The sequence below is a fragment of the Cavia porcellus genome, unplaced genomic scaffold (genome assembly GCF_034190915.1).
Source record: "Cavia porcellus strain 051 isolate PalLab524CR breed Dunkin Hartley unplaced genomic scaffold, mCavPor4.1 scaffold_1, whole genome shotgun sequence".
Taxonomy (NCBI): Eukaryota; Metazoa; Chordata; class Mammalia; order Rodentia; family Caviidae; genus Cavia; species Cavia porcellus.
This window is the reverse complement of record NW_026947484.1, coordinates 67,970,783-67,986,717: the sequence shown is the minus strand read 5'-3', so window position 1 is coordinate 67,986,717 and position 15,935 is coordinate 67,970,783. Positions and strand designations below refer to the sequence as shown.

At 44.7% G+C, this 15,935-nt stretch overlaps 1 protein-coding gene across 10 annotated transcripts in view; it reads right to left on the bottom strand.

Annotated features, from left to right (window-relative positions):
- The window catches only part of Prune2 (prune homolog 2 with BCH domain), a 277,788-nt gene extending 262,922 nt beyond the window's left edge, over nucleotides 1-14,866 (bottom strand). For 6 of the 10 annotated variants that reach the window (XR_010047792.1, XM_063249594.1, XM_063249614.1 and 3 more), the window contains exon 1: nucleotides 14,526-14,865. Coding sequence is in view for 8 of the 10 variants with exons in the window: in XM_063249594.1 (XP_063105664.1) it covers nucleotides 14,526-14,561 (36 nt within the window). In the remaining 2 variants the exon portion in view is untranslated. Of the gene's footprint in view, nucleotides 1-14,525 lie in introns of all 10 variants that reach the window. The other 4 variants (XR_010047791.1, XM_063249631.1, XM_063249603.1 and 1 more) reach the window with 2 other exon arrangements.
- Nucleotides 14,867-15,935: the final 1,069 nt, after the last annotated feature.

Here is a 15,935-nt window from a genome sequence, read left to right as displayed (position 1 = left end):
CTCCATCCTGGCTCTCTTCCTTTTATTATAAGGCTCACAGGCTCCAGGTTGCTAAGATGTTTATCTTTTGCTGGCAGGAACTTGCCCTGAGCATAACCTCCTGCGATCTTCAATAATGTAACTGTTTGCTCCTTACTGCTAGGTATGTACTTGGCAATTCTTTGCTTGTGGAACAGGAGAGCCTGGCTTATACTGGTCCATCCCACAGCAACAGTGTTATTCCTACTTGCTAATCTTTCCTGTAAAAGGATAATAATGCAGCTTTGTTCAATGCATGTAGCTTTCAGTGCTTGCCTAAGGGACAGTATTCTTGCCACTCACTGCCAATGGACTTGGCTATGTGACTGGCTTTGGCTGACGAAGCAAAGAGGAAGTGGCTCATTCTGGTACTGAGCAGAAGCTTTAAGAACCACTGCGACATCCTGCCAGCTCCCTCTGGCTCTCTCCTGCCAGGAGAATGCCCCAGAGCAGGTGGTCACTGCCCCTGTAGCCTGCATTGCTGAACACAGCAGGCACTTGGAGCACGGCTGATTTTCGGTGACTCCTCATGGGGACAGAAGACACATTTTTGTTATTGGATGCCATCTATCTACCTTGGGGATTTCCCCTAGCACAGCACAACCCAGTGAAAGCTGATGGGTATGCAGCAGTGCTTGAAAAGATTCCCCACAACCCTAGAATATCTGCGATGGTGCCCAAACTGCAGGAGGTTTCACTGTGAGCCCCCCACTAGGTTAAGAGAAACAGAATTTTATGTTAAAGGAACAGGAAAGTGCAAAGGGCCTGTAGGAAGTGAAGTGCGAACAAACAACACATCAGAGAGACAGAGTGACTAAGCAGAAACCATCACAAAGGAGGAAGGGCATGAATAATAAAGGAACAACATAAATATCCCAGTGACACATGCCACAGGGGAGGGTGGGGACTGGGAAACAGAGCACAATAATCCTCTGGGAGACAAAAGCACAGCCCAGGTGACAGGGGGTCAAGAGAAGAAAAGTTTTAAATAATTTAGGGAGTCAGAAACTCGACAGGTGTGAGAGGAACTGTGAACAGTTTTGTTTTAAAAGAGAGAGAAAGAAAAATTTTCCTGAAACGTTTATTTCCTATAAGGAGCTCTCGGGGCAGGGCCAGTGCTGTGGTTTATCGGGTGATCATTCCAGAACCCCGTGTAGAGCCCTGCATGGCTTCACAGGCTGCCTGTCCTTTGCCTTCCTTCCTCCCCTCTGCTGGTGGTCTTCTCCATTGCTGTGGCCCGGTGAAACCACAAGGCCTTGTTTCTTCTCAGAGCCAAAAGAAGGGACATGAAATCATGCAAACACCTAGGAGAACACGTATTAGTGCTGGGCCTGCCTTATACAATTAGAACCAATAGTTGTCTGTGGGGCGACTACAGATTCTTTTTTCCTCTAAATGAATTCGTGTCTCACCTGCAATGGGATAGCTACAGATTTATTCCCGCACTTCGATTTTCACAACTTAGAAGGCGCACGGGTCCCCCAGGCATCTCCCTGCAGCTGACAGAAATGAGCTCACACTTCCTTTTCCATTTTTCTCCCAGCACTTCCTCCCAAATGTGCAGCCTTCAGATTCTAACACACGCTTAAAGGAGCCATGAATGGAACCTCCTGCCACTCAGCAAGTCCATGCTCTGGACCCTCGCTATTCAGTTGTGGTCCAGGGACCACCAGCATCACCTGAGAGCTTGTAAGAATAGACACCAAAGCCCAGAATCTGTACTGAATCAGAACCTGTGCTTTACCAGGGTCCCCGGGTGACTCCCACACATGTAGAACTTTCAATAGTGCTTCTGGAATAACTATTCATACTAAGATAAATGTGTCATGGTCCCTATGCTATATTGAACAGAAATAACAGCTAAGATTGCCATGCCCTGTATTCAGTATTTGTATGCAAGCTCCTTGACCTTTCTGGGACTTGATTTCTCTGTCTGTAAATTGGGCAAATCAGAGGTTGAAGTCAAGGTCAAATGAAAGTGTGGCTGCAGAGTAAATCTTGAGAGGTGTTAACCTCTTGCTTGTTGACCAGGAATAGGTCTTGCCAAGGGCTGGACAGCAGAATAAGAAAAAGGATAATGCTGTATTTCAAGCCCACAGGGCAGGAGAGAAAATTCACCAAAGGTGCTGCTCTGGCCACGGCAAGACACTGGCTTAATGTGCTCGCTCCTGTCTCCCTCTCAATGCTTTCTACTCCCTGTCTTTTTGAAATCCAAAATGTGTTTAGGAAAGAAATGAAGAACGAGGAGTTTCAGCACACAAGGATTCACTTCCAGAACCTCCTGCCCCACAGCAGGCTAATTATTTAGCAGAAGAGCATGATTTAACAGCTCCACACCTAAGTCTCTCCGAGTCTGTGATTTCCACTCCCACCCAACACTTAGCACAGAAGTGCATTGCCAGTGTATCCTCTTGGAATACATTAAAGCTTCTCAAGCCAGTATCTTGCAAAAGAATCAACATATCCTATACAAATCACCCCACCAGATGATAGAGCTGTGTCTAGAAGAAAATTGTGTTAGGTTGATCAGACAACTCCAAGACTAAAATTTGTATTAATACAGAAGTCAAGCCCAGACTAACCTTGAATTGTAACTTTCTAAAGTTTATTTTGATTATATCTGAATGTTTCCCCTTTATTCACCAATATGAATTAATAAAGAGAAAAATTGGCATGGGAGGTGCAGCTCAGTGGTACCGCTTAGCTTAGTGTATAAGAGTAGCTGCATTAAATCCCCAGCACAAAAGGAAGGAAGGAAGCAAGCAAGCAAGGAAGGAAGGAAGGAAGGAAGGAGGAAAAAAGAGAAGAGAAAGGAGGTGAAGGGATGGAGGGGGAGGAAATGGGAGGAGAGAGAGGGGAAAATGTTTAGAGGATACAGGCAGCCTGGAACCTCTATCCACAGGCCAGCATGTCTGGTGTATCTCCTTTGCATATCTTGAATTAACAATCCTGTGGCCTCTGTCATGCTATGGCTATAACGTGGGTCAGGAAAGACATGTATTTCTGAGTATGAATTCTGAAAGAGAAAAATTCAGTTTAAAGGGCATTAAACTGCACTAAAATAAAATTATGCCCTATTATATCAATGTGGGGTACATTTAGGCTTTGAGTCAGCAATGATATGATCCAAATAAAGAAATATTTGGGAAAGCAAGCTAGAATAGACAAAGAAAGAGAGAGAAAAAGAGCTCATGTTTCAGTAAAGTTATTTCTGCTCACAAAATCCTTGGCTGTATAAATACAGCACTGCCCGTGTTGTTGCATTATGCATTTGTCAGGTGACCTCACATGCCCTCCAGGGACCTTCCCGGTCAGCGGCCTTGCCTCTCCACAAGTGACACATAGTCTCCACAGCCTGTGGACCACAGCACATTTCTACCAGCACACATTCGGTAATCTCCCACTTGTAAACTGTATGTCAAAGTCCACTCCACAAAACTCTGAAGCTCTGAAGCTCAACAGCACTTGTGCTGAGGAAAATCTGACTTCGATAGAAATGCATTTTACTCTGCGCAGTCTTCTGCTGGAAAAGTTTGGTTGCTTTTATAGTTTTACCCTGGCCTTTTCTTTGATGCAGACAAATGCAAACTATCAAATTTTCAATGGCAACTTCAATCTATCCTTTGGAAGTATAGACCATTTTTGTACCTGCAGTTGCTTGGGAACCTGAAGATACAGATTCTATGCCAACTCTGCTGATAACTTAACCAATTGTGTGTCCTGGGGTGAAGCTGTATTTCAGCTCTCTAGAGTTGTCCTAATATTGTATAACATGAGCCCTATCCAAGGTTGAGCAAATACGATCACATATATGAAAGCAATTAAGAAGTGAACCACTGTACTCTGAACCACCACCAACTACAGTCAGTCAGCCCTTGGTGTCTTTGGGAATTAGTCTCAGCACCCTCTGAGGATACAAAATTCCACAGATGATCCAGTCTCCTTTATTAAATGGCATACATTTGCATATATCATACGTGTCCTCCTGTTTTCTTTAAATCCTCCATAAATTACTTTTAACACCTACATACTCTAAAAGCTGGGAAAGTAGTTGTTCTAGTATTTTGCTTAGGAAATAATAATAAGGAAAAGTCTGTATATGCTCAGAACAGATGCAATATATTTTCAAGTGTTTTTTGGCTCAAGGTTTGTTGAATGTGGAACCCCATGAACACAGAGTGTAGCTGTGGCTGGTGACGGAGGTCCTGGTGCCACAGTGATTAAAAGTGGCTGAGTGAAGCTCGAATGTTATAAGACAGCAGATAAATGAAGGAGACACCATTTGACTGTGATACCATAGAAACAGAGGCTGGCAATAGCAGCTAAGCCGATCTTCCAGGAGGCTGCATCTTCCTGAAATAATTGAGGAGAATAAGAGGAAGTGACCTTCTTAGTGAGATGCTTGAGATCTCATGGTGTCAAGTAACAAAACTGTCACAGCCACACATAGCTTGTGTTACCACTGTTTTAATTCAGCAGCCAGATAGCTCCAGGTCCACTGCCCAGATCTGTGACTTACAAAGTGAGCAGATTCATCTCTCTCACACAGTGTTCAGTCTCCGAAATTCATCAGTAGCCCGGATCCAGGCTGCGAAGAACCTGGAGTCTGGCTCTGTCACAATGCATGATAGGAACCTCTTGAGTGTTGACACTTGGGCAATGTCATCCAGAAGCAAATTTGGTCAGACTTATCAAAAAGCTTAAACATGCTGACATCTCTTGCCCCAATAATTACCTGTTAGAGAGGCTACTTTAAGAACAGAGTCCTAAAAATGATCAAATGTTTCATGTACAAAGGTGCCTGTCATAGTTAACAACAGCAAAAACAAAACGAAAACAGAACAAACAGAAGCTTTAGCCACAGTTTATCTTCTTTATTATACTGCATTCTATTTAAGATATCGATTGTCAATGTAGAAAAATCATAAATAATGTTAAGTAAACTGAAACTCAGAGTAGTAAAAATGTATCAACATCTTATCTTAAATCCTGTGATAGAGAAGAAAAACTAAGAAAACTACCTGTCAAAATATTACCAACAACCCATGCTTCAACGAAAGTAATTTTTTATAGTTTTTACTTTCTTCTTTTTATCAGTGATTTTTCAGCTTTTCCAGATTATTCATTACTTTACAAAGAAACTAAATCAGCAAAAGAATACAAAGAACTTGAGACAAAAATCTAAAGCCATCTGTGTCGATGTTAAATGTCTACGATTCTCTGATAGTTTCAAACACAAAGATCTGTAATTATAGAATTGTTAAATTAACCATTACATAGAGAAAAATCATAAATAAAAGATGATGGTGATAGAGCACTGTACTTAAATGTAGTACCCTGAGGGCTGGATGCCACATCACTCACAGGAGCAATCGGCCAGGGTGTGTCCAAGGGAGGGCCTGGCAGTCAGGGTGGCTGAGTATCCATCTTGCTGAGAGCAAAACCCCAACATAGAGACCCAGAGGAAGGTATGGTCAGTGCGTCCTACATGCATCGAAGTGGTCTACATGAATGGTAGTGTATGAAACTATTTCGATAGGAATTAGCATTATGGAGATGTCACACTTGTTTCAGGAGGATATTTGTGGCATGAAATAATTCCACAGAAATAAGAATATGCTTATCCCCGTAAAACTCCTAGTGACCTAATGCGAGAATAATAAATTTTTCAAAATGTTTTAAAAGCTAGTTCTGGGGTGGCATCTTGATCTGCATCCATCACAAGGAGTTTACCTCTGGACTTTTCTGAAAACTAGATCCAAGAATAATGGAATTTCAGGCCATAGTCCAGCAGTGTTAGCCAAATGACAAGCACATGATCAGTTACAGAGCTGCCGAAGTTTATTTGCTTCATATATAGCTTTCCTTTGGGGTCTTGGAAAGTATATTTGCATTAAATAATCAAAAAATATTCAACTAAAACTTGAAACATTTTCTATGACTTGTGTTCATTTCCTTAGAACTTGCTCACAATTTGACTATAATCAAAAGATAAGAGGGTAAAAAAATCTTTCCCAAAGGTTTTTGTAAACACTCAAAAGATGAAACAATGCCTGAATCAAACAAGAGCCAGTTGAAAGACCAGCTTCTTTTCCCTGAAAGAACTAACCTTCCAAAAAGAATTGATACTACAAATTTCTTTGGTTTGTAGCAAATGAAGGATGAAAGAACCTCACCCCATATTCCAGCAGGAGATGTTACACAACAACATAACCAGCTTGCTAAGGACCGGAAGAAGAGAGAAGTACCAAGAATCAAGAACGGCTCTAGAGAAAGGCTTCCCACTTGTCTCCCGGAGAGAAGCCCAGGTCCCTCACCTTCCTTAGGGAACCCCAGGCACATGTCCTGTCCTTTCAGATATGCTCTGGCTGAGAGCAATTGCTCTGTCCACCTGCCAGGACATCAGTGTCTTTTCAACTGCTACTGTGGTCAGAACTGCTGCCCACTTGCTATGGGAAATATCCACTGAGAATGCAGAAAGCCATGCAGGGCTGCTTCACATTCAAGACAAACCTCTGCTTCTGCCCTTCTTGGAAATCAAGAAGTCCAGTAGTACATTTCTGTCTTTGAACTTTTTTTTTAATGAATAGAAATTCATGGTTTTTGTTTTGTTTTATTTTGTTTTCAGGAAAAAAAAAACCAATAGAACTTTGTTGAATTAATGGACTTCTTTTAATAAAAATAGTAAATCATCCCCAAAGCCCTGATTTTTCCATTAAGGAAAAGGAGTGGCTCTCATGAGTGGAAATTTTCCCATTAGATACTTTCAATTGGTTGAAAGGCCAATAACAGTCTGCCCGCCTCCCTTCTGAGAATTTTCTTAGGAATCTTATTTTTCATTTTCATGGTCATCGCTGCAATTCTGGAGCCCAGAAGTTCTCGGCTCAGGATGGGAGTAAAGAGTGAGCTGCTCACGTGTTGTTTTTGGTCCTCTCTTTTTCTTTCAAACAGACATACACGAGAGGGAAATCTCACAGCTCACTCAACAGCCTGTGTCATGTCCTTCTCAGAGCATATCCACTCAATAATATTGGTTAGTCACTTAGTTGTCTGAGGATTTTTAGTATAAAATAGGCAACAGAGAGAAATGAACCCTCTTCAGTCAATGGGAAACTGAAAAGATATACTATTATTTGTGCAATCTCAACTTACAACATCCACTCCCATAAACCTGCTAAGTTGCTCACTTTTTTAAAAAAAGAGAATTAAATGTTCTGTAAATCTTGTGGGAAGAGGCACTGACAGAGGGTGAGGGTAGTGTGGGGAAAAATGAATCCTACACTTTGGCATACTGGTTCCGGTGCACGTACAGAGGGGTGACTTCCAGTGGACATTAAGTCCAAGTAAGCAAGATGTCAGCGCAGGCATACCTTGCTGCTCTGAGTGTAAATAACTGTGGGTGCTCAGCAGTGTAAGCAGTTTACATGACCAGGGAAATTCCTGGCACATACCCACCATCGTGTATTTTGGTATAAATGTAGACTGCTCAAATGCACAGTCCAGAGGCCTGTGACAGGTGGCACCCAGGATACAGATCTCCAACCCAGCTGACAGCTTCGCATCTGTTCTTCAGGCTGCCGAACCTCAAGCGACCCACCCACTTAAGATGGTGACAAGACAGTGATAGGGGAGCAGACACTGCCTCTTCTGTTTATTGCTCTGAATCTTGGGCTGTTTCCTCAGCCAAAAGAGACTAATTCCTATGCCACAAGACCCTTATGGGAGTCAAATGAATAAAGGTACATTTTAGAGCTAAGACACACATCGAAGGTCTTAGCTGAAGTAGATGGAGCCAATTCCGTCTGCTCCATCTGCTGTGAATGTGTAGACTGTTGCTGGCTTTCGCCGGTGGGCGGCTCTTTTCCTGTTTCTAGTACTGTGGGTGTGGATCCTGCTCTCTGCTCTCTGCTCACTAAGGCAGACCTGCGCAGCTGTAGCACGGGACACCACTGTACAGACGGGCAAACCAGACTGGGAAACACTAAGCTGCCAGCTCCATGTGGCGGGTGCGTGAAAATGGCAGTCAGGCTCTGAAAGCAGGCCTCTGGCCCCAGAGCCCACTCTTACTAACCCTGAGGTGCCATGCTGCATCCCAAAGCCAAGAAGCAGGAAGCTGCTAAGATCCGTCCACACCCAGGACTCATGAACCCCAGGATCTGAGTAGGAAAGGTGGTCTTTACCATGGGTCGGCTGCCCCCTGGTTTCAGTTTATGGGGTCAGACCTAGGACTATGGGGGTATTGCTGCTCCCAGAGAGGTCACCAGTCACCAAGGATGGGACCACAGACTAGCTTTCTGTCCTGTGAGCATCTGCTTCCAGATACTTGTTTTGAAATCTCTGCACAATATTCTAAGTTTTAGAAACATAATTTTCAAATGCCAGTAGATGAGCCATGTACTAGAGAAGATCTGTTGCAAAATGCATTCAAAGCATAAACATTATTATTAAATGATTTATGTGTTCTTGCCCATTGTCCAAAGGATAAAAAATTTATAATGAGACACACATTAAGACAAAAAACCCAAGCAGAACAAGGTACTAAACTAAGAAAGATTTACTCAGAAGCACTCTGCCAAAATAATTAAGCATCAATATGGCTTTGACTTCATAGCAGCCAAAATAGTGAGTACCAAAGGCATAAGACCAAAAACTATGTAGTTTCTCTAAATGTCATTTCAGAAAGACTCTGGCATTGCAAGCAATTAAGAGCCACTGGGGAAGTGGCCACAGCCCTGAGAGTCACAGCAAGCAGAGGACTGGGGTTTGCTCTACCTCAAACTGTCCCAGGGGTCACATGAGAGCTCTGACTCTCATCAGCAGGAGAACAGATGCACCTGGGGACAACAATGTTAAGTGAATAAAACAGCCACAAAAGATTAAATATCACATGGCTTCTCTTATTTGAGAAACCCTTATTTGAGAATCACACAAAGAACAAAATAAAAGATAGGTAATAGGAAACAAAGGAGATAGACCCACAACTAGAAAGGAGACCAAGAGAAAGAGGATAGGGCAGGCAAAGGATCAGGAAAAAGAAATAAGATGTGTTATAAAGTTGGATACCAACTCCCCACATGAATGTAGTGCAAATGCATACTAAAGATTTTTAAAAATTGTTTAAAAAGCCTGACTCAGAACCTTGCACAAGTTTTTACTGTGTACCAAGTCCGCAGTGACAGGGGATGTTTGGAAATGCCTTCATCCTTCCACTCAAAGGCTCTGAAGGTCCCACCGGATATCAACACTAATGCGGATAGAGCAGGACGACAGGCTTTGCCAATCTGGAGAAGCTGGGATTGGAATCATCCAGCTTTGTCATCTTTGAACCACACTGAAAAAGACCTATGGTTCTAGCAGGTTCACTGTTTGCTGACGCACTCAGTGTGGTTGATGGCTTTTTTTTGTTTGGTTTGCTTTGGTGCTGGGGATCAAACTCACAACCTTGCGCTTGCCAGGCAGGCGCTTGTGCCGCTGAGCTACATCTCCAGTCCTCAGTGTGGTTTTGCGGAGACTTTGTGCCTGCCTTCCTCCATTCGTGCTTTAATTCAATCCATATTTACTGATCACAAGCAGTCATGGGTAACAACCAGCCTCCTTACTTTGTTGAGACATCTGGTATTAAGTGCATACACAGCACTTGCAAAGCAGTGCAGCTCCTTGACCTGAATGCTTTTTGAACAAACCTGCTTGGCACCCTATATGCTGCCACCAGTCCTGTTTTTGATTCAGACCACCAAAATTCTAACTACCGAGTCATTTATTTTTATTGGATCACTACGTCCTGCCCTGCTGTGTGCAGGACTCTGGCTCTATGCCTTCGTGTATTCTAAATACACTCAACGAGCACCAGGCACTCACCAGACCCTGCTCGATAGAATAATAAGCAAAACCATACAGAGAACCTGGTCCCTACGCTCATCAAATCGGCATTAATCAAACATGCCCAACAGGGATATAATGACAAGCTAAGATTAAGTTATCTAAAAACTGTTCAAACACTTTACTCAGATCCAGGTGCTAGTTAAAGCCAGGTAAGAAGGGCTCACTCAGCAGGGCCTTCCTATCTTTGCTTCATTTGAAGCAAAGACATGAATTATTTAAACCAAGTAAAGCAGGAGTAGAAACCAGAAAAATGCAAGAAGGAGGATCAGGCTGATTGTCATCCACTCTCCTAAGAGCAGTAGAAAGTGATCATGAGGACTTAGGGAGAGTGGGAGAGGTCAGAAGGATGCTTTTAGCATCCAAGGCCTGATACCTTCACTTCCCCGTAGCAGCAGTGTGAGAGGGGTTTGCAGGAGACCTATGTGCCAACCATGGTGGCCACCTGGTGGTTCAGTGATCCCTGGGATGCAGAGGGTGAGGAAAAACATGAAGAAGAAAGTTTCTAGCTGGAGAAACTGCACGAGTGATAATGTGAGGGCCTGCAGAAGAGAGCAGCTTGGGACAAGTGAAAAAACCAGCCATTGTTTTGGGTTCTGTGAAAACAGCTATGGAGGATGGATCCCTGCGGCTTTACAACACACCTGCAAAAATAAACACCATTTTTCAGGTTAAGGAACCCATTAAAGCTTAATATTTCCAATCCAGACTTCATGTATCTGACTTTTCAGGGTGATCTAGAGCTTTTAAGCCCTCATAAAGGCTTTCAAGATGATTACCCTGCCCTGGAATCCAAAACCCAAAGCCAGAGTGAGCAGAGAGAAATGGATTTGAGATGATGCTAGAGGTTTGGGGCTGTTTTGTTACCTCTGCCAGGGCAGCCATGTATGACTGTGTAGCTTGTATTCCACACCAGCCCAGAGAGTGTCCTTCATGTCAATCCGTGTGAATGCTGCTTCCTGAATACAAGAGCCCTGCCCTTCTGCAGTTTCCTTTCAAGGACAAAACTCAGTAGCTCTCCCATAATCTCAGGGTCCAAGGCAAATCAGTGACCAGTATCATGTCACCCCCTTTAGTAACCTTCATCCAAATCCAGCTATCCCTTCCTCACTTTTTTGTCTGTTCAGGTAGCACTCCAGGGAGTGGTAGATGCAGAAGGAGAACAAAGCCTCTCTAAGCCATCACTAAGCCATCACTAAGTCACCATTACTTGCAAAAGTATTGAATTTATATATCAAGCCCAAAATGACATCATTATCTGCTCCAGTAAATTCTACCTGGAGACAAACAGATTATATCAAGGCTGTCACCTTTTTTCTTAGATGATAATAAAATATTCCCCAAATGACAAGTTAAAGAATGTCCCTGCTCACCTGATCATACGTCCTCCAAGACTCAAGCTGTTACCTAGATGACCGTGAGCACTTCTTTCCTTGCAGACAGACCAGTCCTCTCTGAGATCTCTCTGCACTGAAAAAGTCTTGTGTTTTTGCAAAGGCTCTGGGGCGGGGTCAATCCCCAGCTATTGATCTGGATGGTGACTTCAGGACTCGTGGAAGCACGGCCCACACCTCATCAGCCCCTTCCGAGTGACACCAGAGTTGCAGAGGTGCTTGGGATGCCTGAGTTTCCTGCTCATAAACACCAGCAAGAAGCACAGATTCACAAGCACCTTCCCTGGTTTCCGGTGGGGCAAGCCCATGTCCTGGTCTCTGATCCAAATGAGCTCAGCTCCTCAAAAGAAATTGTTCTGCTGTTTCTCCACTATGACTGGTCATTTCCATCTTGGCTCTTTAAAAGGAACCTTTAAAAGATCCTTTTTATTAAAGTGTACCTGCTTCTGATACAGAGAGTCAGAAAGAGTACATTCTTTCCCATCAAGATGATTACTCTGCAGATGGGCTGCAGTGGTTTTTCTTTCTTTTAAACCACATATCCTGTATCCACTCCAGTGCAATTGTTCATTTAGTTGTGATTGTCCTTTCTTGTCCTTATGCCACATCCCACAGAGTATAAGTTGACATTTAAGTCATCCAGAATATTCCTCCTATACAAGTCCAAGTATTGACCAATACCCACTGCAGACCGGATCCCTCGGTCCATGGCTGTCACTGCTGAAGTGGCAGATATGTCCCCTGGCTGCAGTGCTGACTCTCCCTTACTTTCTCTTTGAAGATGGCCTTCCTAGGACATCAAAGTGTCCTGTGTCCTTCTAGTGGCAGCTGACAGTCCCCTCAAGGCTGGCTCATGACCTACTTCTTAGGGTGTGTGGGCTGCAGTGATCCTCACCCATTAGCAGCCGCTCCAGTTGCATAGCTGGTGGTTTTTGGGGCCCTGCAGCCAAGCTCCTCAGTGTGGGTCCCCTGGAACTTGGCATTTGGTATCATCTAGATAAATCTATATACTTCCAATAGAAGGCAGTTTACACATAATTCCTAAATTCTAATTCCAGTTCTAACAAGGCTTAAGTGTGAAAAGCAACCCAATAAATTTCTTTTAAAATGTTTTCCCAAGAACTAGCAAACATTTTTTAAAAATCCTGACATTCTACTATGGATAAACCTCTCACAAAAGAATGACATAATCATTAACTTCTTTCTACAAGGAAAAGGTTATCTTCTAAAGTAAAATGTTATCTGCTACTGAGTTTGAATATTGCATGTAAAATAAAAATTTTATTACCTAAAATGTTTATCAAGAGAAACATGTGACTAAAAGTGACCAAAGCACCTTTGCCATAGCTGATTTCTAGCCAGAAACCTACCCTAAGGAAAGAGAAAATTAACCGTAATTGTTCTCCTGGCTAAGGCAAGAAACTGGTAACAGACTTTCAAACAAATGCTTCTTTTTTTCCTGTCTCTTTTTTAATGATGTAGGGCAATTTCTCGTCTAATGAAGGGGCTCGGTAAATAAATTACACATCACTTTCAACTGATTACTCTGTACTAGGGACATTTCCATCCCAGCAATTGCTCTTAAGAAATGAGGCAAACCTTTTCCTCATAGCAGAGCCAAGAACACAAGAGTTTCTTGTTAAAACATTTGTAACATTGATGTGGAAATGGATAGAAATGGTAGAAATGGATCACAGGTGCAGTCCAATGCTCTGTGTTTACCCTTCAACACCATTAATTTTCACACACACACACACACACACACACACACACGCAGAGCCAGAATTGGTGTAAATCTTTGAACACTTTTTACCCATTGCTGGGTATAGAACAGAATGCTGAAATCATTGAAAGCACAAAAATACCTACTGAGCTTCTATAATAAATATTTTTGTTCACTGAGCTCTCGCAAAACTATAAGACTGTCAATAAATACGGAGATAATCACAAACTTTCTCAATTTTGAAATCTCCACATTCAACTCTCTGGGAGGCTGATGGTAAAAAGCAAAGTACTTACACAGCATTAATCAACTCTAATGGTCCTTTTAAAGACACTTACAATTAGATCACTCTAAAAAACCCACTTCCGGCTACACTCTGAATGGAGGTTTGGGTGTCTTCGGGCCCTCCCTTCCCCAGCTACATTTGCAGCGCAAGGGTAAATTAGTTACAGTAATAATCCCACAAATATCCTGCCTTGTAATTAAGATGTCACTTAAAGCAGATTTTATGTTTTGGTCTCTATGAAAGTTTGAAAGGTTAGAGGTGTCATAAATGATGCATTTCCTTGCATGCCAGCCTTGTAAAAAGTGCTTTCACTGTTCATTAAATATATTACCTGTAACTGGGCATAGACTTTTTTTTTTTTAGTACAAAAGAGAGAGAAGCATTTCCAGTAAGTTTCCTATCCCTCTACTGGAGAGCCGGAGCACCCCTTTGTAATTAGGAGCTGCTAGAGTCTGCTCCAGAATATGTGGCCTCTGTCAACTTCTACAGTGAAATTACCACTCACCAGCTGCATGGTGACACAGTGAAACACACCGGGCCAACACGCTGCTCTCCTCTCCAGAGAACAAGGGCATGGCGAACCCTACATCACCAGCAACAGTTGGGCCTCTCCCTGTTCTGCCTCTGCCTCATTCGCAGATGTGATCTAACGTTAGAGACCCTAGGTCCTCCCTCATCCCTGTCTTGGAGCAGGGCTAACCAGGAGAGTCCATGCTCACAGGAGCTGAACGTTTATACGCATCCACCCCAGCCAACGCTCTGACGTTCTCACATAGTTTTTTGCTGCCTCCAAAATACCGTTGGAGGTGTTTTTGGTTTTGTTGTTGTTTTGTTTTCCTACCTACCCGTCCTACATCCGCAGAAAGCTGGACTCTTCCTCAAGAAGGAACACACCCATCCATTCCCCATCCTTCGGGAGCTAACTGCAATTTGCACCTCCTTCCCCACCCCACCCCCTTTTTTAAACACCAGGCCAAAGGGAGCAGAACTGGACACAGGCGACCCAACTTCGGCCAGGCCACTACCACACCCCGCTCCTCTTCGGCGATGGTTGGAGGAAAGGCCTGGGCTCCAGAGCCTCGCGTCCTGGGGAAGCCCGCACTCTGGCAACTAAGCGGCAAAGTTCTTTCTTTCTCCTCTATTGCAACATCGTTCTTCTCCTTCTTTCCATCATCAGCACGCGCGCACACAAACACACACGCACAGCCTTGCTCTCGAAACTTACCAGCTTAGACTTGGTGCGTTGCAGAAATTCTTCCATGTCTTTGCGATGGGCTTGGCCCAGAGTTTGGGGGCAGAGTCTGAGGAGGAAGATCGCGGCCCGGGGACCGCAGCACGGTCACCGCAAAGTGGCCAAGCGCTGCTGGCGGCTCGCTCCGGCCGCTCCAAGGTGGCTGAGGCCGCGTCTGCGCCCCCGGCCGTCTCCTCCCGGGGCTCCCGCCCCACCTCCTGGACCCGCCGCCTGCGCCCGGCTCCGAGTCTATCCTAATAAGGAAAGTGGGTGTGCCGCTCGGGCGCCAGGGCTCGCCCCTCAAGCTCACCGCCCGGGCGCCTTGGGACACGGGCCGGGGAGGGCTACGGGGGGGGGATGGCGAGGGGCGCCTCGGCCAATCGCGGGCCCGGCTGCGGCCTCCTGACGTGGTGCGCCGAGAGATGCTGCAACCATGGACAGCGCCCAGAAGTGCCTGCCAAGTGCAAGGGGCGACTGCAGAGGGAGCTTCTGCCGCAGGCACCGCCGCTCTCTGCCAGGACAGGTGGGCAGAGAGACGGCCCCAGGAGAGTCCCCTCCCTGGCCAGCGTCTCCCTGGCTGGCTGGCAGCCCTCACTTAGGGAGCTGACCTGCTGGCCTGGCTGGAGATGCGCTCAGCTAGATCGACGCAGAGCGTGGGGGTGGGGTATGGAAGGGGTACTGTTGAGCTAAAAGGAGCACGACCTTGGACCTTGATAGATAATAATCGAAGAGCGGACAGGGAGATTGTACCAGGCAGCATCTTTCCTTCCTACTCTCGAATCACATCCAGCACAAGACCGCCGCAATTCACTCCTAATGAACGGCCTCGGGCTGTTGCGTAGCTGCGCCCTTCTGCAGTTCCCCTCCACTCGCCGGTGTGTGCAGGGGGAAGCTCAGGCAGCAGAACCTTGATGCCCAAAGTGTGTTCTGCAGACCAGCAACATCACATCACCTGGTTAGCGATTCATAGCCTTTGTCCCCCTCCCCTGAACTACTAAGTGTCTGTGTTTCTGCAGGATTCTTCAACGATGTCAGGAAACATTAAAGTTTAAAGTGCACTGCAAAAAACACTTCAGTCTGCAGCTAGGAACCTATTTTAAACCGTGTTTTGCGGTTGTTGTTGTTGTTGCCTCCACTGGCCTTGCTAGGTCCCTGGACTCCTTTCTGCACCTGGGTCTTTCATATCTGCCTGTAAGAAGTGCTTGCCTCTGTGCAGTCCTCAGTCTGGGACCAAGGTATACTTCAGCTGTCAGCATCAAGAAATGGTCTCAAGCCTGGCTGCACACCATAAACCCAGGATATTTTAAGTACGGATTCCCAGCTTTAACTCAGTCCAATTAAACCAGTGTCTTTGAATGAGGGACCATGGCACCAGCCTGAGCAGCTCAGGTGTGAGGCTCTAGT